The sequence below is a fragment of the Anticarsia gemmatalis genome, chromosome 13 (genome assembly GCF_050436995.1).
Source record: "Anticarsia gemmatalis isolate Benzon Research Colony breed Stoneville strain chromosome 13, ilAntGemm2 primary, whole genome shotgun sequence".
NCBI classification, from domain to species: Eukaryota; Metazoa; Arthropoda; class Insecta; order Lepidoptera; family Erebidae; genus Anticarsia; species Anticarsia gemmatalis.
The window spans coordinates 12,689,270-12,713,499 of NC_134757.1; the positions used below are offsets into that span (position 1 = coordinate 12,689,270).

The following is a 24,230-nucleotide window of genomic DNA, read 5'->3' on the forward strand; positions in this document are numbered from 1 at the left end:
TATAAACAGGAAAATATTTATATAATAATAAATAATGAAATGTGTAAGACGTAACCCCGGTTTCTGAGTACATTTGGCGGTAATTTATCTATTCAATAGTGTCAAAACTCATATAAAAACACGCTACTAAAAAAAGATAAACTATCGTTAAATGTACCACAGAAGCCGGGGTAAATCAAGTCCTATACAAACTTTCATTAAATTCAATTTTAATCACAACATTTCACTTACAGCCAAAGAGCATTTGGATTTGTTTATTCAAAGCTGAAACGAAAATATAAAGACTGAGTATGTTCCTGTTAAAATAAATCAAAGTGTTGACAATAATTTTCCTATCACTATGTTCGAACGAGACTGATAAACTCACAGGTAAAAAATAGTATTTCTGAAGCCTTAACACTGCCTAAAATCCATTCAGAAAGTAACGAACGTACATACATACCTCATCATGCTCACAAACTCGCGATTATAATTTTGTTAGAAAGTGTTACATAATTGCAATGTAAACCTGCAATGTAAGGTTAATTTCTCAGGTGTTTGTAAGACATGTACGCAGCGCTCGTACAAGCCCGGAATGGAGACATATTATGTAGATACGTGAACATTGTTTCACAAGGACCCGGATTCGCGTTTGGGTACATCCCTGTCTATGTGAGACGATGTTTACATGGATCATATCATGTGTAACAATTTCCTACTACTATAGACTATCGACAATCACCTAGATTAGCGCCCTAAGCGAGTGCTGTACTACTAACTACTAACTACTACAACTAATCGTATGGTTAGTGGTCAATCTAGTGTCAAAGTTGTTCAAGCCGCCCGAAAGGCCTTTGACGTGGCTTAACGACTGTTATCTTAATAGACAACAACCGGGACCGACTTTTTACGTGCCCCCAAAGCCCGGAGACGCCCAGTTCAAATACCACTATGCGGTCACCCATTTATGGAATGACCAGACCAGTGAGCGCAACTGTCTACGAGCGCGTGCCGTAAAAACTACATTCTTAGTAGATTTTAAATGTCAAACCCTCGATACTTTATACAAATTGTTGAGAATCGCACTAGATCCCCTGCCAGTTGCCAGTTGTAAAACCAGCCGAAGATCTAACATCATTCACGACCTGCTTATTAATAAAAATACCCATGAAAGTGATTGTAAAACGCCGTTAAATATAAACAGCGAGTGAAATTAGCAAGATTAAAAAGATATTTCTTAAGTAAATGTTATCATAGGGATTTAAAATTAGCGTAACCATTGCAGTAGCGAATGCTGAAAAAAAATCCTTAATTAAGATAAAACGATCTTTACTTTATATCTTGCATTCTTAGAATTTTATTTAAGTTACATAATTTTTATTTTCAGTTATAATTCGCTTGTATTTAAATAGGGGGACTGGAAGTCATAGACTAATGTCATGAATCCGATGCTTCAATTTTAAATGATAAGTGGTAGTGACATTTTCACACCCGTCCTTATTTTCCTTATTTAATTGACCCATTACAGTACTATTGGTGGGCAAGGAAATTGAGTGAAGGATTAGGCTTTGAATTTGACGCTGTCTGAGTAAAAATTTGGGACTTTGCATGTCTCAAAGAAATGCTTTTAAGAATTTTTAGGCATGGTTTCAATACGATGTTTCCTTTATTGTTGGAACAAGTGATAATTTATTTTAACACACACAACTTTGAAAAACCATTGGTATGTAGCATCCGTCATATACGTGTGAAAAATTTGCATATTTTTTAATCTATTCGTAGTTCGTTTGTTTGTAAACTTCCCACTACAACAATGAAGATAATATCTATAAACTAAAAACAAAACTGTAACACTACTCTCGTCTACATGTTTTCTCATGCAACTTTAAAACGAAGCATGTAAAGAAATTATAAACTTTAAATGTTAAAAGACAACTAATTTATAATTGCCATCAACTTGAGCTTAGTTTCACTTAACTTCAAAACGGTAACTATGTAATGTTATTCATAACTTTGATCGTTAAGAAGTTTTTTACTGGTAACATTTTCTTTCAAGGCATTGAGGAAATAATAAACTAAACTAACTGCCTCTAAAATCTGCTTAATTACAGGGTCCCAAATTCTAGGTTCATGCAAAGTGATATTTCTAAATTATATTAGAACTAGAGGCCACCCGCGACTTTGACCACGTGGAAACCCTTCCCGTGTAAATCCCGATCCCTCGGGAACTCTGGGATAAAAAGTAGCTTATGTGTTTTACTGGGTCTTTAGCTACCCATATACCAAATTTCATCGTAATTGGTTCAGTAATATTTGCGTGAGTAACAAACATCCATGCATACATTCTCACAAACTTTCGCATTTATTATATTTGTAGAAAGTAGGATTATTTCCAATAAAAGCTCAGAGATTGGTAGCGTATTGTATGGGACGGGACTATATTGTAAGTAGCGAAACGTGGGTGTATTTCATAGACCTCTGTACATTTTCGGATATAACAGGGATAGTGATACAAATAAAATTAACACACGTTTCTCTTATTATTATAATTTATTGGTATTTACAAAATTTACAAATAATCCTTCGGTATCTTCTTTAGTTTAAACAACTTTTTCAGCCTTCTTCTCTGTGCCTGTAACAAAAGAAAATAATATTAAAAATATATTAAATTCTTGGTATGCGACGCAGTTACTGAAATGAGAAGATCATTGTCCCACAAATTGGTATTTCAGTAAAAAATGCCTATACCAGTAGAACTTTGACTACCTCCGTGGCGAAGTGGTTTAGGTCGCCACGCCGATACCACTGCGTCGGAAGGTCGTGTGTTCGATTTCCACACGGGGCAATTATTTGTGCGATCCAAAAATAATTGTTTCGGGTCTGGTTGTGCTTTGTGTTTGTATGTTTGTAAAAGTCCCCGCAACACAAGAGAAATTCTTAGTGCGGGAGTTGTCTTTTAAAAAAATATAATAAATTAACTAGTTGGTAAACGATCAGTGGGTTATGCAACCTTTCATCAATACCGGTAACACAACACTCGCTAAGTTATACCACATTATTCGGAGAGCACGTTAACAGGTTCCCTGTCCCCATACAATCCACTTTTTTCTATCGTATATGTCCCACTCTTTTTCTGTAGTAAATTGTTAAAATAATTTGATAAATCACTGTAGTTTTATTTGATTTGCTAATCAAGAGGATGTACTCCATACGTCCCAATACTAAAAATGTGCATTAACCTGCTACGTCCATTTAAAAAAGGGGCCATTAAGTTGGCTCTAAATTTGATCATATGTGATTCATGAACGTACAATCCTTGTTACAAAATATGTCCCATGAATCACATATGATTCATGGGACAGGGAACCTGTTAATACTTCGCTCCAGCGTTTAGCTTCTCAGTTCTCACCGATTGTGCCGGAATCTGTCCCAGCGGACTAAGACAGTGATGGAATAGGGAATGTATCTGTGTTTTATGCACACACTTGGAAAATATGAACCTGCATAATTGGCTAATTTCAATGCAACTGCCAATTATGCAAGTTGCCAGGTCTGCCAATTATGTAACTACATACTGTCTAATAAGACATTTTAATTATTAGATAAATGCCACGAGACGTGATTGGTTGAAATAAAAAGAAGTTGTTTTCGAAAAAATATAACCCTCTCATAACAGTTGGGAAAAAGGTTGTATATGAGTTGTTTAAATGTCTCAGATAGACTACAGTATGAAACTTTTTGCGTGAAAGAGTAAGCAACATCTTCAAAAAGTCTCGAGTTCATAACATTAGTAGGATTGTTAATAACAATTCCTAACCAAAATTGGTTTACATTTCTGACCGTTTGTGTTTATCTCGAATACCCACTAAAACTCAGTCCACTGTCAGCCATTAAATAATAAATCCTTTTCAAAAACAGTGTGACCATAATAAATTCAGCGAGTAAGTTAAACAGTCGCAGCTAGTTACCACAACAGTTTAACTGAGCGGAACTTTACTCGCTATTTGCATTTCAGCTTTAAACTCGAATTTCTCATTCGTACTAATTCTACTGAAACATTGATGTATGTTTGTTATTCTAGTGTAAAAACTACTAAATAGACTTTGATGACATTTTTAGTTTAAATTATGGGTTAATACATTTTATTTTTACAACAGGATTTTTATCTACGTGTACGCAATCGCGAGGAGAAGCCTGTATTATAATTGCTTTAAAATAAGCAACTAACATTATTAATAAAGTCCGTCTTTTACGCTTTCGCGGCTAAATCGTAGGATCAATTTTAATGACATTTTGTTTAGAGATAGTGGGAGACTTAATCTCAAATAATCTAATTTTTGTTGCAAATTGATTACTGAGGTGTCATTAAGTTCTGTATCTTTTAGGTCACGCTATATCATATCAAAAATCAACCTTTAGGAGATTGAAACATGGTATAAAATATATTACGCAAGTGGAACCGCACAGAATAGCTAGTGTAATGCTATTTAGATATTATTCCGGAATAAGCTGTGTTTGCTTTTGGATAGTGCATTAGAAGGTTTTGCAACTGATGTTGTGGACTTTAGGAATATTTGCTGATATTACTGCAAATATTATACGACTAATTACAGCAAATTTTGGAACATGTGTGTCCAATTTTCGTAGTTTATTTGCATGAAATAAATATATCTGGTTTTCATATTTATTAACTGTCATTTCGTTCCTAATTTTATGGAGAAGGTTTTTGGAGCAATATTTTTATATAAGAGGCATTTATCTGTACTGCAGTAATATAGGTATTTTGCTTGAGAACAAAACTTATAAATAAATAATTTTAACCTGGGCAAAGGTCTCCACCCAGTCAAAAGAAGGGGGTCAGGCCTTGAGTCTACTACGTTCGCCAAGTGTGAATTGGGAATTATGCATTCCTTCAAGAACTTTGTAATGGAACTAGTAGATAAACTTTATAGATTATTATTTAATCTAGCGATATTTTTTGCATATTTCCAACAAACTGTTGCCTCAACGACGCAAAACGCTTAAAAGATTCAATGAAAAATAAATTACCATTATTATCTTCGACTTCGTTGGGTTTGTTCCAGGTCTGTGTCTCGCAGGAGCCGAAGATCACAAAGAACAAGTTGGCCGCGATGTAGATGGCTGATGATAGGTAGAACACGTGACGCCACTGGTTAGGGTCGGCCTGGAAAATATAATGATGATTAGAAATAGTAGTCAGATGAAACGATGGTAGTAAGTTCTATTCCCATGATTTATTTATGTGAATAACCAACTTTAATACTTTAACCCCCGGTTTCTGAGGTACGTTTAGCGGTAGTTTATCTATTCAATAGAGTTTAAACTTATTTAAAAAACCCTATTGAATAGATAAACTACCGCTAAATGTACTCAGAAACCGAGCATAAATCATTCATAAATACATAATATCACATTTGTATGAAATACACCCGCGTTTTGCCATTAACAATGTTAGTGTCTTGTACTAGAGGCGAGTCTTGTGTACTATACCGGGTATGTTACCAAACTTCAAAACACTGTTGAAAACAATCTATTAGAAATTTGACACATACCAATAGCATATAATCCGACCAGAGATCAGACCTTACGGTCAGCAGTCGGACACAGAACTCTCTGTATAAACGGCAAAATTGATTTGGATGTGAATTGTTATTTCATATTATTGTGATCAGTTCTTGGTGCAGTATAAAAGTAATTTTTTATTTATCTATAATAATATTATACTAATATTTTAAAGCTGAAGAGTTTGTTTGTTTGTTTGTTTGAACGCGCTAATCTCAGGAACTACTGTTCCGATTTTAAAAATTCTTTCAGTGTTAGATAGCCCATTTATCGAGGAAGGCTATAGGCTATAAATGTATCATCACGCTACGACCAATAGGAGCATAGTAACAGTAAAAAAAGTAACAAAAACGGGGAGATTTATGACGTATTCTATCTTATGTGACGCAAGCGAAGTTGCGCGGGTCAGCTAGTTTGTAATGCAGCACATATTTACCTCATCCTGAAGAATAAGTCCAGCAACTAAAGGAGAGATGATAGAGATGATGTTTGCAAACATGTTGGTGATGCCCATCATTGTACCCGCGTAGTTCGGTGCCATGTCGATGTGCACGATCTGTTGAGAAAATATATTTTAACATAAATATTGATCACCATAATTTTCTTTCTAATTATTTTGTTTGAAACTTGTCACTGACCCAGTTGGCTTTGATTGTTCAGTATTTTAAGTTCAAAGAATTCATTCACAACATAAATTTAATTTTTCTTATTCTATACTATTGACCTTAATAATTAGATCTAATGAATGTACTATTCAATTGTTCGAAAACAAACATATCTATCAGTTGATCTCTATTTATTTAACCAGCAAATATTTTACTATGAATGTTTCAAATTAAATAAATCTTACCAAGAACCCAGTATAATGTCCAGCGTTGAGTCCCACGACAATAGTCAACAAGCCGACAGCCAGTCCCACTTGGCCAGCAGGCACGTACGACAGACCCACCAGCGCTACTGCTGGACCCCACATACCTAGACACAAGATATAAAAGATATTAAAAGAAGAGTTGAGTGTTGAAGAAAGACAGAAATAAATAAATAGCTTTTTAGCGTTAGTCTTATTGATTTGATTCAATTTATGTAGAGTAGACCTAATCGGTACTCTGTATAAGAGAGAGAAACGATTTGAAATATTCCGTAAGTATCTTCTTAGACACCAATTTTTAAAAATAATTTTCTTAAATATTTATTATGTATCCTGTTTAATGAATTGAAAGCTCGGCTTAACGAGTAACACAACAAGTACTTTAAAGAAAATAATCGAACTGATTACGTTTGAAACGAAATCTAAGATAGCGCCTATCACATCAGTATCATAACATATTTTCTCTTACCAATAGAATTGGATATTTTTCTGCAGGCGCTTGTACTCAGCCACTTCTTCTTGAGAACATAGTCAGAAATGAATCCGAACGGGAACCCGAGCAAGTACATTGACAAATAAGGCAGAGCTGACATTGCACCGTTCTGGAAGAAAATAAACATGATTCAGAATCTAAGAAATATAATAAATCTAAGAAAATACCTACCTTCTGTAGGTATTTTCTAAAATTTAAATTTCTGGTCACACTTTTTTCGAGAACGTTTAGTAGAGCATCTTTTTTTAATTTATGGGTGTTTGTTTAGTGAATTCTTAATTTAAGTTCGGTTAAGTTTCTTAAGTCAAGTAATCAAAAGTGTCTCCCGTATTTAATTCTTGTACTTGTGTTAATAAGATGAAATTTAACATTGATAAGAAACGGTTTGTTTGAAAATGAAGGTTTGCTGAAAAAGGTGACAGAGATTGGAAAAAGGTAACGGATATAATAATATGTATTATAAACTTACAGCCTTAATATCAACTCCAAGAATCTGCTTCATGTAGGAAGGCATCTCAGTCATGAGTGTCCAGAAGCCCCAGTTCTGTCCACAGTGAGCTATCACCAGCGCGAAGAACGGCAGTGAGGTGAAGATTGCCTTCCATGGGGTTTGCAGTTTCTGAAATTAAATTATTTATAATTATAACATGCCCTTAAGCCATGAGCCGAGGCATATTTAACATAATAATGATGACCTCATTATTATGTTATACTAATATTATAAATGCGAAAGTAACTCTGTCTGTCTGTCTGTCTGTCTGTCTGTCTGTCTGTCTGTCTGCTACTCAATCACGCCCAAACTACCGAACCAATTTGCATGAAATTTGGTATGGAGATAGTTTGATACCCGAGAAAGGACATAGGCTACTTTTTACCCCGGGAAAATGACGCATTTCCCGGGAAAATTCAGGTTTCGCCACCGAAGTCGCGAATAATCAATATTATAATGACAGTGAATTAACAAAATTCCGTTGTCATGGCAACAGTTTTAATGGCGGATATGCTTTAGCGCGAGTTAGGTATATAAGATATAAATAATTTTGAGAATATTATTCGTGAAAAAAAGCATATTTTGTTGTTAAGGAATAATTAAGCTTTGTATTAGTAAAGAAAAATCATTCACGCGAGCGGAGCCGCACGGGTCAGCTAGTGTTAAATATGCCTTGGCGCATTGGTTTAGCTCGCCACGCCGCGATCGTTAAGTCGGGATCGTGGGTTCGATCCCACGGAACAATTTTTTTTTGCGATCCACAAATGGTTGTTTCGGGTCTGTTAGTACTTTGTGTCTGTTGTTTGTATGTTTGTAAAAGTCCCCGTGGCACAAGAGCAATTCTTAGAGCTGATTGTGTTAAAAAAAACTTCGCGAGGTAATCGATTCATATTGGTGATACTGTACGACAAAATACTTAAATGTACCTCAACTTAAAGCAACAGCTTAGTATCATGCTATCTTTGTTAGTAGTAATTGTTGATTCAATAGTAAAAATCTTTAATGAGTATCTTCGATGCAGAAATACCATTCAACGTGACAAACATTAATGATGTTTTACATCAGTAGTTAATAATTTTACGGTTTGTTAGACAACTGACGATCTTGAAATTCATTATTAAAAAATAATAATAAATAAAATATTGCAACAACAAGGAAATTTCCGTATTGAAAGGTTTACGGCTAACTTTTCAACGCCTAGATCCGTATTTATTGTGATAATAAAAGTGTATTTACTTTTTTCTGTTTCTATCGCATTAAATTAATCATCGATAACATTGGCGCATAAAAGTATGGATAGGGCAAAACGCAATTATGTTTTCAAGGCTTCAAATTCTACAATACTGTAAAAGGTACTAAGCTCACTCCTGCACCCTAGTTTATTAACAGAACAGACACCTTCTAAAATTATTCTACGGCCCGTTACTGTAAGCCGACAATTTAGTATAAAGCCTGTCATGCAAGATTCGCGACAGGTGGATGCATAGTAAATTCTGAATTTAGAACATCAGAAATACACATAATTAATAATTATAATATCTACATTCAGCTAACTACATTGTGGAGGCTCGATAGGCAGTCGCTCCATGTATAATACTGGTATTTAGCTGCGTCCGGTGAGACTGCCGGGTCCAACATAGTTTGAAGAAAGGTTAGGCTAATGAAGAATCTAGATACATTTTGGATGCATTGGCTCTCTATTAAGTGGTCCGATTATAGGCCGTTACTGGAACGATGAAGTCCAAGACCCTTGTTATCTTTGAAACAAGGTAGCCTTCGAGACTAATTTATGTTCCCTATAATAGTTCAATAGAGTGTAAAGTGTTCTTAGACTGCAAACGGGCTGACTTTGAGAAAGTTATACGGTAGAGGTATATTTGTTAAGTCTGGTTATGTTGGCTGAAATTTTAAAACCATGTGTACTTTGATTAGAAGATGTAAAATACGGGTTTTGGGTCAATAAATAAATGCTACCTATCTAAAAGTAAATTACATTGCTTTTTGCAACTGCGATGTTTTGAATAGCTTAATGAAATAGTTAGAACTCTTTTGCTAAAAAAAAATATTACAAAATAAGAAACTAGTTCTCAAATATAATACTTAAAATAAATTATAACAATGTTTTAAACCATTTTTTAACTTGAAAGAAGAAAAATGTCAAGCATTTATTTTCGTAAAAAATAATTCGAGAGCTGCATTTTGGAAATCGCTTAAATAGTTTTCGACAACGACATACTCTACAAAAAAAAAAACAGACATCAAGATTCGAAGCCCTACCTTCTGTTCACCAACTTGTCCAAGCGAGGTCTGTATATATAGCTTCTCCTCAGCGCTGATCATCCTGGACTTCTCCGGGGAGTCGGCTCCGAAGACGACGTACACACAAGTCCAGATAGCGCCCAGTGCTCCGTTCACGTAGAAAATGGCCGGCCAACCCCAGTAGCTGGCTATGAACCCTGATGCTAAGAGCTGGAGAGCTGTTCCAAGCTGGGATCCTATAATAAAATACGATATAAGATAGGTAACCCTTAAGCTTCTTAGTTTCAGATGGCCGTCATTGTATGCAGAAGTGAATGCGATAGTTAATATACTCGCACACTTACTTCTACATACTTTGGGCCCATTCCAAATCGAAAGCATACGATAGACTAGACATCTAACATACGATAGACTATGACACACGATAGGATAACAAAATTCATGGCAATATCAGCATGTACGTACTCTACAATTGTAACAGTTTAAGAGGAGAATAATATGTAGTGTATGTTGTTTATTTATCCTGTCTTCTATTGTCTGTCCTATTTCATCAAATGTCTCTAAAATGTATCAGTCAGTCCACAAACGGCCCACATATTTTGAGTCAACAAGTTTATTGAAAAACGATGAAAGTAAGCTCTAATCAAAGCTGTAGCCCGTAGGTTAATTAGCCTAAAAGACTTTGACTTTAGTAATTCTACGGCTTGACCAAGTTTAACATTAGGCTGACCAAGCACAAATAAATTTAGCCCATTAATGTCCCACTGCTGGGCAAGGGTCTCTTCTCATAATGAGGGAGAGGTTAGGCCTTGAGTCCACCACGCTGGCCAAGTGCGGGTTGGGGACTTTGCATGCCCTCAATAAATTTGACCAAGCATACGAAATGAAAAATAGTTTATAGTTAATCTATAATGCGTCAACACAGAAGATTTTATCTCCTCGTTTTAGTGTTATCACGATGATTGTAACGCGCTGATAAGATCATGTCGCGATGTAATCAGCGCTTATCGATAGCGTTATTGTTTTGTATTGATGACAAACTATGATTGACTTGACGTGAGATACATTGTGGTTAATGTTTCCTTATTTCTTTCATCTTTGACATTTGTGTTGCAATGCGAGATTATGGGGGTTCAAGATCGATTTCGGGTCGGCTTACTTTTTTGTTTTCTAAAATGCCTGTTAACTTTTTATTATGATAGTTTGTTTTGTAGGTAGTTCTTCACACTTTTATTTTACTTTGAAAATCAAACAAAAATTATATTTGTTATTGATAATAGGTATTGGTAACATATTGGTATGTTAGAAATAGCTTCCTTTAGCTATTTTAAACTTAACACTACTCACTACTTATAATCTCGATACCATTATTTACGCAAAGGTTAACGTATTAATCTCATAAAATCAGACATTCAGTTCCAATACTACTATGAGGCCACCCATCTTTGAAATATCCGCGCTAAGCTTGCTTAACCCACTGATATTTTATCGACCGGTGAGCGCAACTAGCCAGCGAAGTCTAGCGTATATTGTATGTATTTATTCTAGCCTTCGCGGCTATAGTATTATTTAATTTAGTGGCTAATTGCACGTTGTTTTATTTACAACGTGGTAATTTGAACACAATAGTGTCGTTATCTTCATTACATCAGAAACTAACGGTTTAAGTCACACATTTTTAATTTATTTTTGATTTATGTTCTTTACAATGACGTGAGTTTGTTTTTACTATTAAAAAGAAATATTGCTTTACGTTAAGGCGGTATAATTCTTACTGACAAATGGTTTAACAGTAAATTCCAACACAGGTTTGAGGTGCATATAGTTGATATCCACCTTATTAGCCTTTATGTTACTTTGATAATATTTTTAGTATACAATAGGATACGAGCTAAAATTCGATCGACCTTTTGCGGCACTTCTTCTTCTTCTTATCGTATGGTTAGTGGTCAACCTAGTGTCAAAGTTGTTCAAGCCGCCCGAAGGCCTTTGACGTGACTTATTGCGGCACTAATGTAAACCCGCTTCCAATACAAAGTCAGGGTTAATAGTGTTGTTAGCTATTTAATGAAATAAAAATATATACATTTTTAAAACAACAAACAAAACAAAGTCATCTCGCCACTCTCTCTGTTTATGTAAACTCGAAACCTACGAAATAGATTTCACTAATGCAATGAAAAGTACTCGAAGAGTGCATAATTTGTTAGGTGGAAGCCGGGCGAAGCCAGGCCGGGCCACTAGTTCAGATTTATAAATGAAACCGTAGTTGAACTTTGTAACACACTTACAGTATCTCAATTCTCTACTACTATCAACTACCGACAATCGACCTGTCATCGAGAAATTTTGTATGTAAATCTGATCATCGCCTCTGAATCGAGGTACGGATTGATATGTATATCCTGTCAATAGACTGTCACATTCTAAACAAACAAATAAATCAGATATCACTAAATACTTCTTACTAAGACAACATATCTTATTGTGTCCAGATTTTATCATAAATCTCTCGTAGTATGAGATTATCTTCAAAAACGCTGATATAAGTAGGTCTCACGTGTGGTGAGAGGTCGTTCAAGGACTTGATGTGCGTGTTTCAATCGATAAAGGTTTTTAAGAAGGAAAAATACAAGTCGATTCAAATCGTGTTGCCATGTACTATGACAATTTTATACTTGCACAAAATATAAACATACATATATGTCTATATCAGATTTTTTTTGTAGCTCACAATATATAATAATTATATAATGTTGTGTTGAGCTTTTGTAGGACCTACATGAGCAGTGTAAATCCAGCTAAGCACCTATCTGTGTAGTATCCTCACCAAAGCTACCTAACCAGGTCGTTTACCGACTGAAGTGTGCGCTGTTGACAATGAAAACGAGTAGTTCACTCTTACTTTCCAATACAATAGCAGGAAAACTCCAACCAAAACATATTTAAAAGCATGATTTAAAACTAGAAATCTTACCAAGTCAAGAACAAAACAGCATCTTTAAGGAAAATATCACACAACGAAATTCCGTTTCCAAATCGACAAAATCCTCGTACAGAAACAAAGGACATTTAATTTCCGTAATGTAAACGTACCAGCGTATATGAGGGTTCCGAGTCGGCTCTTTTCTTCCAAAGGCACCCATTTTCCTATGAGGTTATGCATAGTCGGAAACAGGAAACCTTGAGTTAAACCTTGGAACACACGACAGGCACAGAGACTCTGCCAGCCACCCTGGAAAAAAATAGAAGCTTTAGAAAGAATCTTAGGTCACGCAATAAAAAAATCGCGTTTTTATATTAAATGATATTTAATTATCACTCATGATAGGTTTCTCAAAAGAGCTTACTGTGGTCTTCTTCTTATCGTATGGTTAGTGTTCAACCTAGTGTCAAAGTTGTTCAAGGCGCCCGAAGGCCTTTGACTTGGCTTAACAACTGTTATCGAAGTAGATAACAACCGGGACCGACTTTTAACTTCGAGTTCTAATACCACTATGCGGTCACCCATCTATGGAGTGACCGCGCCAAGTTTTGCTTAACCCACAGATCGTTTACCGACCGGTGAGCGATAACTAGCAGACATATTAAAAAATACATTCATACATAGTGCAGTTAGTGTAGGCAGAGCTGCTAAACTACTATCAAGAAATATGTTGACGTACATTAGAAAAAAACAATAACATTGCGTGATCAGGGAATATCTTCTTCAAATTCAATTTAATAATATCTCAACGCAATTTGTTACTTTGTTCAAGGAAACCCTAGCAGTTTTTTCCACTATTCTATCTAGTACAAACAAAAAGGCGAACCCTTATAAAATAGAAACAGTGCTAATAAATATCGTATCGTACAACTTAAACATGTTATCCCATCTTATCAAACATAGCACACATTGTTGAAATAACGGCCCAATTTGGGATCACTAGAAAATCTCCTAACGTCCTAATCTTTTTGTTCAAAGAGGGTCATGACCTAATATAATAATGTTAGGGACTATTGTTTGTGAAAAGGCTGTTATTTGCAAAGGAACGATATTCTAGGAATGGAGGACTTTGATATTCAAAATATGGGTTTGGGTTTTTATGGATATATTTTTCTTTGTTTAGTTCAACTCATTTTGTGATATTAAGAATGATTCCAGTAGAGTTATCATGAGTTTTGGTAACGAACGTGTATCAAACGCTGGATATTGAAAATTATGTACCAAGTTTGGCATCCGTATTAAATTATCAGCAATTATTCGAAAACTGGATCAGCAGTTTCATTTGCTCTGCTGATTATATAATTATAAATCGAATTAAGGATAATCGTGAATCCTGCTATAGAAAGTTTTAGTCGCAATTTGCTCAGCGAACTTAGAATTTCATAAATAAATGATAATCGAAAACTAACTTCAAATATCATTAAAATCTGGGTCATAAAATTCTACTTACATAATAAGCTGCTAAAGGAATTAGCAACGATATAGCAGCATTGCCAGCGACTACCACAGTGATGAGCAGACTGCCTCCGAACTTGGCAGCTATCTCTCCAGCCGGGATCTGCAGCACCACGTAACCCCAGAAGAATGAGGACAAGATCACACTCTGAGTCTGCATGCTCCAGTCGAAGGTCTGAGGAAGAAAATAAGATTTTAGTTGGTTTCGTTACTTTGTTTGAATAATTTGGGTCTGTTCTGACATGGCTCTCCAGATTTATGCCATTCTAGAGGCCGCTCGCGACTTCGTCCACGTGGAAAGCCTTCCGTGTAAATCCTGATCCTTCAAGAACTCCGGGATAAAAATTAGTCTATGTGTTATTCTGGGTCTTTAGTTATCAATTTACCCAATTTCATTGTAATCGGTTCGGTAGTATTTGCGTGAAAGAGTAACAAACATTTAAACATACATACATTCTCACAAACTTTCGTATTCAAAAAATTTGTAAGATGTTTCATCAATGAAAATATTAGTAAGATGTCGTCGTATATTTTTTTCTTTTACAACATTACGGACTCAACGCACAAGGCCGGCTATCTTTGATACCCGCAACATCTCTTCATGACATTCATATACATCACCGACGCTTTACAAATAAGTGAAAAAGTCTTCGATCAAGTAGAATGCAATGACTATAAGGGCTAAGATAATTATACAATTAATTATAATATTGAGCCTATTGGTTCAGTTTAGGTAGGAGCATCTCTTGCTAAGAAATTGCTATTGTTTCTTCTTTGAAATAAAGGACAATGGACAATCGGTTCCAAATAATCATTACGTCAATGATTTCTATCAATCCACGTCAATAGAATCATTTCATCAAAATATTTCGACAGATCACTTCCGTTAGGTATACAATCATAGTGGCCAACGGAAAACCAGATTGATAACAATTGATTCGATATTGATCAGATTTCAAGATTGACGCGATGTTTACTGGACTTCGAAGATAAACACTGGATCAGATAGTGTCGTGATGATGAAGGGTTTCTAGATGACCACTCAAGATTTTCCATACTTGTGATCATGAATAGCAAGAATTGGCTATCACACATTTTCTTTGACACAAGCCAATCATAGCAAATATTCAGATATTATCAAATTTCATAGGCATGGAAAGGCCTCTATTATTTTTTACAAGCTTCTGGCATCGGCTTCGCCCGCATTCAACACAAGTTTGAAACTTTCCCGTTCCATGTTTACCTTAAGACAGGCAACCTGCGGCCAGTGTAACCTGTGCCGAAACGTCATACAAGTATTCTCACAATTTCAGATTTTTTTAAAATACTACTCCCGCGTTAAGTATTGCTCTCGTGTTGCGGGGACTTTTAATAACATACAAACAACGGACACCAAGCACGACCAGACCCGAAATAATTATTTGTAGATCGCACAAATAATTGCTCCGTGTGGGAATCGAACCCACGACGTCCGGACGCAATTATATTAGCGTGGTGACATAAACCACTGCGCCACGCCACGGCAATACACGACATAGTAGTATAATACACATTGGACATAGGTTACGAAAACCTGATACGCACTTGGTACGGTTGAGATCTAATCCTGAGTCCTCTTGATCAGCAATCATCTTTATATATATGATTCTTCTGTAAGTGTGTATGTCACTGAACTTCTCTTAAACGATTGGACCGATTTTGATGAATTTTTTTGTAAGTGTTCAAGAGGATCTGAGAATGGTTTAGATTCACAATTTTGTCCGCTGAACAATGTTTTTTTATTTAATTCTTATGGCAAAACAACGTTTGCCGGTTCAGCTAGTAATAATATATGTTTACTACTCACAGAGGCACCCATGCGCCTAAATTGTTCAAGGCTTTACATTGTACCTTGAAGGCATTTAATACGGCTAACTACTGTGCTTTTAGATTTCTTACGCTTGAATTACTTTCAACATAACAGATTGAAGAAATCTTTAGAAATTCTATAAAAATCTATTGTTCTAAAAATGCCTGTCCGAGTGTCTCGATACGTCTCAAACGAATCAATTGTCACGTACACCAATTAACATGAATGAATAACTCTAAGTTACGACATGTTGTGTTTGTTTTGATCACTTGTTTAGTTTTACTAACCGTTTGTTTATAATAACTTAGACTGTCACAATCTGAGGAAAAATCGCTGGAATGGAATTGCGCAAGGACAGAGCGCTGTTTATTCTATTTGTAGATTTTTTTGCGCACTGCCTCTAGTCCGACATCTTGGAAAGAGCATTGCCGTGCATGATTTATCTAGCTTACAGTATTTTTTTCTGTAAATTACTGAACGAAATTGGCTATACCAAACGGGCCATCAACAAAACATAAGCCCATGGGTCACTGATGGTCAAAATTCTAAAATGTACATACCTACATTACCTACGCTACCTGCGAGTCTTGGACGACACAAGGCTCTACTCTCTACTAAGTTGTCGTACTATAGCTACTTCGAATCTGGTGGAATCGAAACTTGACTTAACATTTGCTTTAAGTTGTCAAAAATTGCACATCCGCTATGGATAAACTGTTGATTCAACACTAATTGTAACATACTATGTACAGTTATGCAATAAATATATCTGAGCTTTAACCTTGTGTAAAAGTTAAATGTTGGAATACCTAGAAAGTAATGGTCATTTAAAGTTATATTTACTAACATACAACATGTCTTTTGTAGGGAAACTGCATTTCCCAAGTAATTAGAAACCTGTATTGACTAAGAAAGTGTTGAAGGTTTGTTTAAATTCCGTGAAAGTTTGAAGACGTTGCATTTACGTACACTATCTGATTACTAAGTCGAGTGGCGTTTGATATGTTCTGTTGTAATCTAGTACTTCACACAAGTTTGATGTGGAGTACAGTATACAAACTATTTAAAACAAATGAAATCATTAATAATAATAAAAAATTATAAGTTTTCAAATAGTTTTCCTTTTTTGTTAACCTAAAATCCGTTAATACCAGCTATTTTACGAACACTCTGAGCGTTTACGTAGGAGTGAAACAATTTGCTTATAAGAGTCTGCTATCAATAGGTATCGGCTCCTTGTAATAACGACAGTTTACACTTTCTAGTCAAAGGAAGTAGACAAACAGAAAAAAATAGGACGGAACTGATCCCAACCAAACTGAATATTATGTTTATGAGTGCTGCAAATTATATAATTATGTGCTAAATTAAAAACATAAGTATGCAAGGTATTTTCTGTTAACTGTATATATTAAGTAGGTATTGTTTATTTGTAATAGGATTATAGGCAAGTGACAGATAAAACGGTGTAGGAGGCTGAATCAATTGACTCACCCGGATTAAGATTAGATAGATCACTGAATGTAATACTAGAAACTGCTATCTATTTACAATGAATGATTTTTTATTATTTAAACATGCTTAATTTTCTGGTTCTTAGGGATTTCGTCTGACGTAGGGACCACTTTAACCAATATGATATTGTTTGCATCATCCTAAGGTAGGCGTACAGAAAAAGCCATGCTATTAAGTCTATCTTTATACAACGTTGTCTAAGTATAAATAAAGAATATCGTTAAAATGTCGAGACAGAATTAATTATCAGCTGACAACTATTTGACCACTATGCTGTACATTGTTTTCTCCCTGACATTGTAGCAATTGACACGTTACATCAAAGCAGCAATGTATTGAATAGTGACCATTAATTTGACGTACACTAGTTGTCGACTGAAATACTTTATACTCATAACGATGTTTTTTAATAAAGATTTATTTTCTATTGTTAAAACTATCGTTAAAACTACATTAAGACGAGTCAGAAGTAAACAATAACATTAGTTAATTACAGTTTTTTAACTAAAAGCGAACTCATTGTAATAATCATCTTAGTACTATTGTTTATAAGATCAATGACCTTGAATTAAACAGGTTGTTCTTTCGCGCAATCGTCATGACTGTCACAGCTTAATTCTAAATGAAGTGGTAGTATTTGCTTAGTCATAATTAGTTAGCCGTTTTTTAAGTTATTTTAGTTAGTTCGTAGAAAATAAAATTAATAATAGTTTTGAAATTGATACAAAAAAATTATCGACGAATTATTATTTATCTCATAAAAGTGGACTGCAAAATAAACTTAATAAAAAAACGCAGGTACCTGTTAAGAACTTAAATACTAATATCAACTAATTTCCAAATAAAATATACCATTTATAGATATAATAAAATGTGACCCGCTCAATATCAAATCTAAAATTATACTAAAATAAACAAATGATAGCTACAAAAATATGCAAAAAACATAAACGACAAAAAGTAAAGTAATTAATCTAATATCGCCTCAATAGAGTTATTTCTTTTAAAATTTATAAAATCAACTTTAAATAAAAAAGGTGCGTTTTACTAAAATCATACATAATTGATTCTACATACTTTTTGTTTGCATAACATTAAAACGGTGATAAAATAAATTTAACTCATTAATTTCCCACTGCTGGGCAAGGGTCTCCTCCCGTATTGAGGGAGAGGTTAGGCCTAGAGTCCAATAAAAACGATAGAAACTAAATATATTATTATGTACCTACAGGTATTTTTAAAACTGTTCTATTATCCTTAGATCAGTTCAAGTACATATATTACGAGAGGATAATTCACCTTTAAGCCAACTACTTCAAACTATATTCAGTTTCTTCAGCTTTTGACAGTTTAGTGTGGTTATAAGTTCCTTCTAATCGTGACAATGACACTATCTTACCTCTACATAATATAAAGATGCATTACTTTCTGAAGCTTAGAGGATTGAAGGATTATACTGGTATTTTTTGCACCCGAGATTCTGTAGTAACTTGGAATCTTTACTTGAATTCAATTTCAATGGGTTTGTGATCTATTTGTATTGGGGAATAATCTTTTTTTATTATGTTTAGTCAGTCAGTTTGTTTTTATCAGTTTGCCTTGCGTGACTATTTATTTAGTAGTACTCGGAGATTAACACGATCTTGCAATATTTAATTAGCTTGATGGATCTCAATTAATTATATATAATTAAATAGTAGTTGATCAATATTTTGCAATTGATTTTACATTCAAGAAAATTACTATAAATTTGTAGACGAGCAAACTTAAAGTATTTTGCAAAATTATTCACAGTTCCTTATTTCCGATAGGGAATTATACCTATCACCATGCTAACTTTCTTCAAAATATGTTTAGCAGTCTATTCGAGACAACGTATTAGGCAAACCGACAGACTATTATGGTATATTTAGAAACGACGTTAAAAACCTGCCTACCCTTTAGGGAACAAGGCGTGATTTTATGTATATTAAGACTCATCATCACTATATCAACATCAGTACATTGACTTTTCATTTTCGTTTTAATAATAATATCTTAATAATAATAATATTTTGAAACCTTGAAACGTGATGGAATGAAGAACAAGAGATTAGGATTACTATCATAAGTGACAGCGTCTGTCATTATATCTCACAATATCAGTGAAATTGCATAATATTATGAAGTGTGGACGTAAATACAACGCATTGTACAAATATTTAGGTATAAAAGATATCAATCGAGACAACATTTTGTGCTTTGTGGAGATGATTTTTGCGATAACTTTTAGGTATCGCAGGGGACTTAAAACATACAAACTTGTAATATTTCCTGTTTTGTTTCGACTAGAATTGTCGTGTGTTTAATTTATATTGTGGGAAATAGAACTGTAAACACTTTCTTAGTAACTAAAATTAAAACAAAGAGGCTAATTATAAATGGCAACAAAAAAGCGATATTTTGCGTTATACGGCACTGTTCCCACCAAAACAGAGTTAAAACTATAATATTTACATTTGAACGTAACTATATATCACCTAATATAAATTTAAAAAGAAAAGGAGAGTGCGTTACGTGCCGTAGTACTCCTACGCATCACTATCTACCGGGAACGTTCCCAGAATTTAGATATAATTGTTTGCTGATCTAATTTGAATACAATAAAATTTTATTAAAAAAATTAAACATAAATCTAAAAGTAATGAAGTTTATATAAAACTTACGTTTTCACTGTCCTTATCTGTCATGGCAACGATGGCCATGCTCATGTTGACTCTCATACTGAAGGCTAACACCATCGCGAAGAACAGCATCACCACTTGGAAGTGGCGGATCCCCAGGAGTTTCTCTGAAAAAGAAGTAGTGAATTATAGTGCTTGGAGACTAAGACTTAAAGTATAAATTCACAGACAACTGCGAGCGACAGTCACGACATAGTGGGAAGGCGCCTGAAGGCATTGTGCCTGTAAGGATAACGAGGAGTCCTCAAACTAGGTATTCGGCCGATGACATGGAATTGCTTCTAACTATAGCCGCTCAAAGGCTGAAGTTAATAGAGTTGTGGGTGTAGTAGCTGCAATCTGCAGTTGTATACTTATATGAGAAAATAAAATTTTAATATACATAGATAAATAAGTCTTTGGGACCTACAATTTTTAATGAAGATACGAGAACAGTTTTTTTCTTTGGAAGTTGGCTTTCATTATTATAATACAATTTTATATTGTTATCCTACATACATACATTAGTAACAATATCTGTTCTTATGTAAGAATTGGTATTTAAAATATTTTTACTTCATTAGGCTTATTGTTTACGTCTATTTGAAGCGTAAAAACCGTACCATGAAATAATTTTGCGTTACTAATTTTTTGCGTTATTAATTTTAACCTGAACGTTGGTATTCTAAATGAAAATACTTTTACAATCTTAACTTTTAAACTCTCGCGTTGCATGTTTAATGTATAATAGAATACGGGAATTAACGCGAACACGCATTTTACCTTAAAATGCCTAAGGTTTCGGCGCAGGTTGCACTCGCCGTGGTCGCAGGCTGATCTTTACATAGTAATATTATTTATCTTAGGAATGCAAAATCCTGAACCAGTAAGTTGGCCAGTAGTATGGACTCGATTTCAAACTGTCAACTAATCTTAAACTCATTTAATTTTTAATAGTTTCTTGGCTAGCAGTGGAACTACTAGGGATTAATTATATTATGGCATATCTACCGCATGGGGTAGTACCTGTAACGGTAGATGTAAGTTGTGAGACATAAATCAATAAAATCAAAAAATAATTACTTTCTTTTTAATGTGGTTTAAATTTTGGGCAATCACATTACTAGGGTTTACTTTACTTTCAGGTTATGGATAAATCTCGGATGACTTATCCAACTGATAAATTGATAACAATCTGTCATTATTCCGCTTAATAAGCGAACCACTACTCATTCAAAAATGGTAAACAAGCGAAAATATCCCCAAACAGCGTTTTAGGTTCATCTTATCTAACGCAGCTGATCCTTGTTTACTTCTACGATAGCGCAAACGTACAGTTAAACAGGTTTCAATGTATAAAATATCCAGTTTGTAACACTTTCCTTTTCGTTGCCGTCTGCTATTCATAATGTACCGCTAGTAAGGCGATGTAAGCTGCATAGAAAGCACATTATGCGCTCTTAATTAGGCCTTTTCTATGTTATGACCTAATACTTGTCATTGTAATCATAATTATTGCTCTATATCTTATACAAGGGAAATCATATCCAGTCATATGATTTTACAAAGTGCGTTTGGCAATTAAACTAGGTTACATACTGAGAGTTATCATGAGAGCAACATAATAAAAAGTCAAGAAATCGAATATAACTAATACCTACATGTTCACTTTAACTTCAACTAGTACAGAACGTCAAGAAGGCGAAAGATTTTTGCGATATATTTATCTATGGGTACAGCTCATTTCTCTGTCTCCCTCGATATGCCACTCCATACCTCTCATTCATTACAGCCCTACACTTTTAAAACCAACCAACCATGTAGTTTGGGCCGTCCCTGTGAGCTTCGTCCACATACCTATATAAATAAATAAATAAATATAAATATGATTGGACAACTCACAGACGGTCATTTGATTCCAAACTAAGCACAGCTTGTACTATGGTAACCAAATAACTGATAAACATACTTATATACTTCCAAATACATACTTATATTGATACATTAACATCCAGGCTCAGAACAAATACTCGTGCTCATCACACAAAGATTTGTCCCGGGTGGGATTCGAACCCACCACACACGGCGCTCCGGTTGTTGCAGCGAGGTGACCGCTTAAACCACTGCGCCAAACGCGCAGTTAAGTTATTTATTACACAAATATCATAATATCTATAATCACATAAAACACTCACTTAGCACCTCATAGTCCACATGTCGTTTCCTTTTACACGTTTTAGAAACCTCCGGCGAATGCCATTTTACAATAGTCCGTCCAACCCGTTTCACTAAACTCTTTATTCTTAACAAAAACATCAAAATATACGACGTATCCATCACACGATTACTAATCAACTGCAACACGAATTAAAAATAACGAAAGTTTAAACCCAGACATTTAGTAGATAATACGATGGCGAGTTCGTGTATTAATTTGTAACACTTTTACGATAATGCGTTCGTGTATTACACTGACTATCGTTAATGTTCTTTACTGGTAAGGAACGATTGTACGTTTGTTAGTCTTTCACGCAAAAACTACTTGACACAGTTAGCTTAAATTTAGCACACTGATAGTTTATAGTCTTAATTAACACTGAGTATACTTTTCAATGCGGGAATTTTATAAACACGGACGAAGTCACAGGCACAAGTTAGTAAATAATATCGACATAAAATATTTTCACGGTATCACTAAAATACGTTACATATTTTACAATTTAAGTAATTACTCGAAGTAACAGTACTGTATCTTAGCGTTATTTAAACTTAAGTGTCGTTTGTAAGAACAGATGTATTGTTACAAAACTACTGAACCAATAGTGATGGCCCTGAAACTGTAGTGGCATTGAGCATACTGAGTGAAACTGAGTGCCGGTGCATTTATTGTTATATCGGTCAAGTGTATTATATAGCGTTTGAAGTTATTAATAAGTATTTGATTTGTATTACAATTATTTTGTTATGTAATGTTTATTGGTTATATTGAACACATTCGGCCTTTGTGGCGCAGTGGTTGGTCACCAAGCCACTACTAGTGCGTCGAGAGGTCGTGGATAGGATTCAGACACGGAATTAATATTGCAACCCACAAAATTAAAAAGTTGTTGTGGGTCTGGTTGTACTTTATGTCTCTTGTTTGTATATTTGTAAAATTCTCTGTGACAGCAGAACAGTTCTTGCTATAGGAGTTGTCTTTAAGAAAAAACATGTGGTTTGGTATAGGACTAAAGACCTTACTCCTCCCTTATTACGGGAGGAGACTCTTGCTCAGAAGTGGGAGAGATATGGGTTAAATTTATTTTATTATTATTTGCTATCGTTGCTAATAAGAGTAATCTTAAAAATTAATCACACACTGAGCGTATTAGTGTACACGCTTGCTGATCAGGCATTCGCTTGCGTCACATAAGAGGGAATGTGTCATAATTTCCCCCGTTTTTGTAACATTTTTTACTGGTACTTTGCTCCTATTGGTCGTAGCGTGATGATATATAGCCTATAGCCTTCTTCGATAAATGGGCTATCTAACATTGAAATAATTTTCAGATTATTTTCAAATCGTACCAGTAGTTCCTGAGATTAGCGCGTTCAAACAAACAAACAAGCAAACTCTTCAGCTTTATAATATTAGTACAGGTTGATAGTATTTAGCTCGATCCGGGAATCGAGACCTCCTGATCAGGAACCTTCGAAGAAAGCTGCAGTCGTGTTATTATATAATCAACTTAATAACACAATTCCTCATTATCCATTCTTACTATTGTCCAATTGAACAATTCATCAATTTTATTTATAATATCTTCACACCTTTCCTTTTGTTATCGCCTGAGCAATATCACGCAACATCGCGTTTCTTCCGAGTTGTCACCGTTAATGTCAAATGAACCCCTTTTAAATGAAAACTCAATTAAAGAGTCCAAATTAATTTGTACTTTGGAAAACTTTGATAAGTTAATTTTATTGTTTCAAGTTTTGATTTCGTTATTTGTAAGTTATGACCTTATTTGAAAAGGTTGTGTTTACGTTTAATATTATTATCCATTTTATT

The 24,230-nt window shown here is 34.6% G+C and overlaps 1 protein-coding gene across 2 annotated transcripts in view; it reads right to left on the bottom strand.

Moving 5' to 3' along the window:
• Window positions 1–2,510: 2,510 nt before the first annotated feature.
• Window positions 2,511–24,230, bottom strand: part of LOC142977936 (putative inorganic phosphate cotransporter) — a 31,479-nt gene continuing 9,759 nt past the window's right edge. Inside the window, exons 1-11 of one of the 2 annotated variants that reach the window (XM_076122069.1) lie at window positions 22,375–22,534; window positions 20,183–20,307; window positions 14,109–14,288; window positions 12,769–12,907; window positions 9,691–9,908; window positions 7,393–7,542; window positions 6,900–7,032; window positions 6,413–6,537; window positions 5,999–6,118; window positions 5,029–5,164; window positions 2,511–2,611 (exon numbers count right to left, since the gene is read on the bottom strand). In XM_076122069.1, the coding sequence (XP_075978184.1) occupies window positions 2,580–2,611; window positions 5,029–5,164; window positions 5,999–6,118; window positions 6,413–6,537; window positions 6,900–7,032; window positions 7,393–7,542; window positions 9,691–9,908; window positions 12,769–12,907; window positions 14,109–14,288; window positions 20,183–20,307; window positions 22,375–22,516 (1,500 nt within the window). In that variant the 5' untranslated portion in view covers window positions 22,517–22,534 and the 3' untranslated portion in view covers window positions 2,511–2,579. Of the gene's footprint in view, window positions 2,612–5,028; window positions 5,165–5,998; window positions 6,119–6,412; window positions 6,538–6,899; window positions 7,033–7,392; window positions 7,543–9,690; window positions 9,909–12,768; window positions 12,908–14,108; window positions 14,289–20,182; window positions 20,308–22,374; window positions 22,535–24,230 lie in introns of those variants that run through there. The other variant, XM_076122070.1, reaches the window with a different exon arrangement.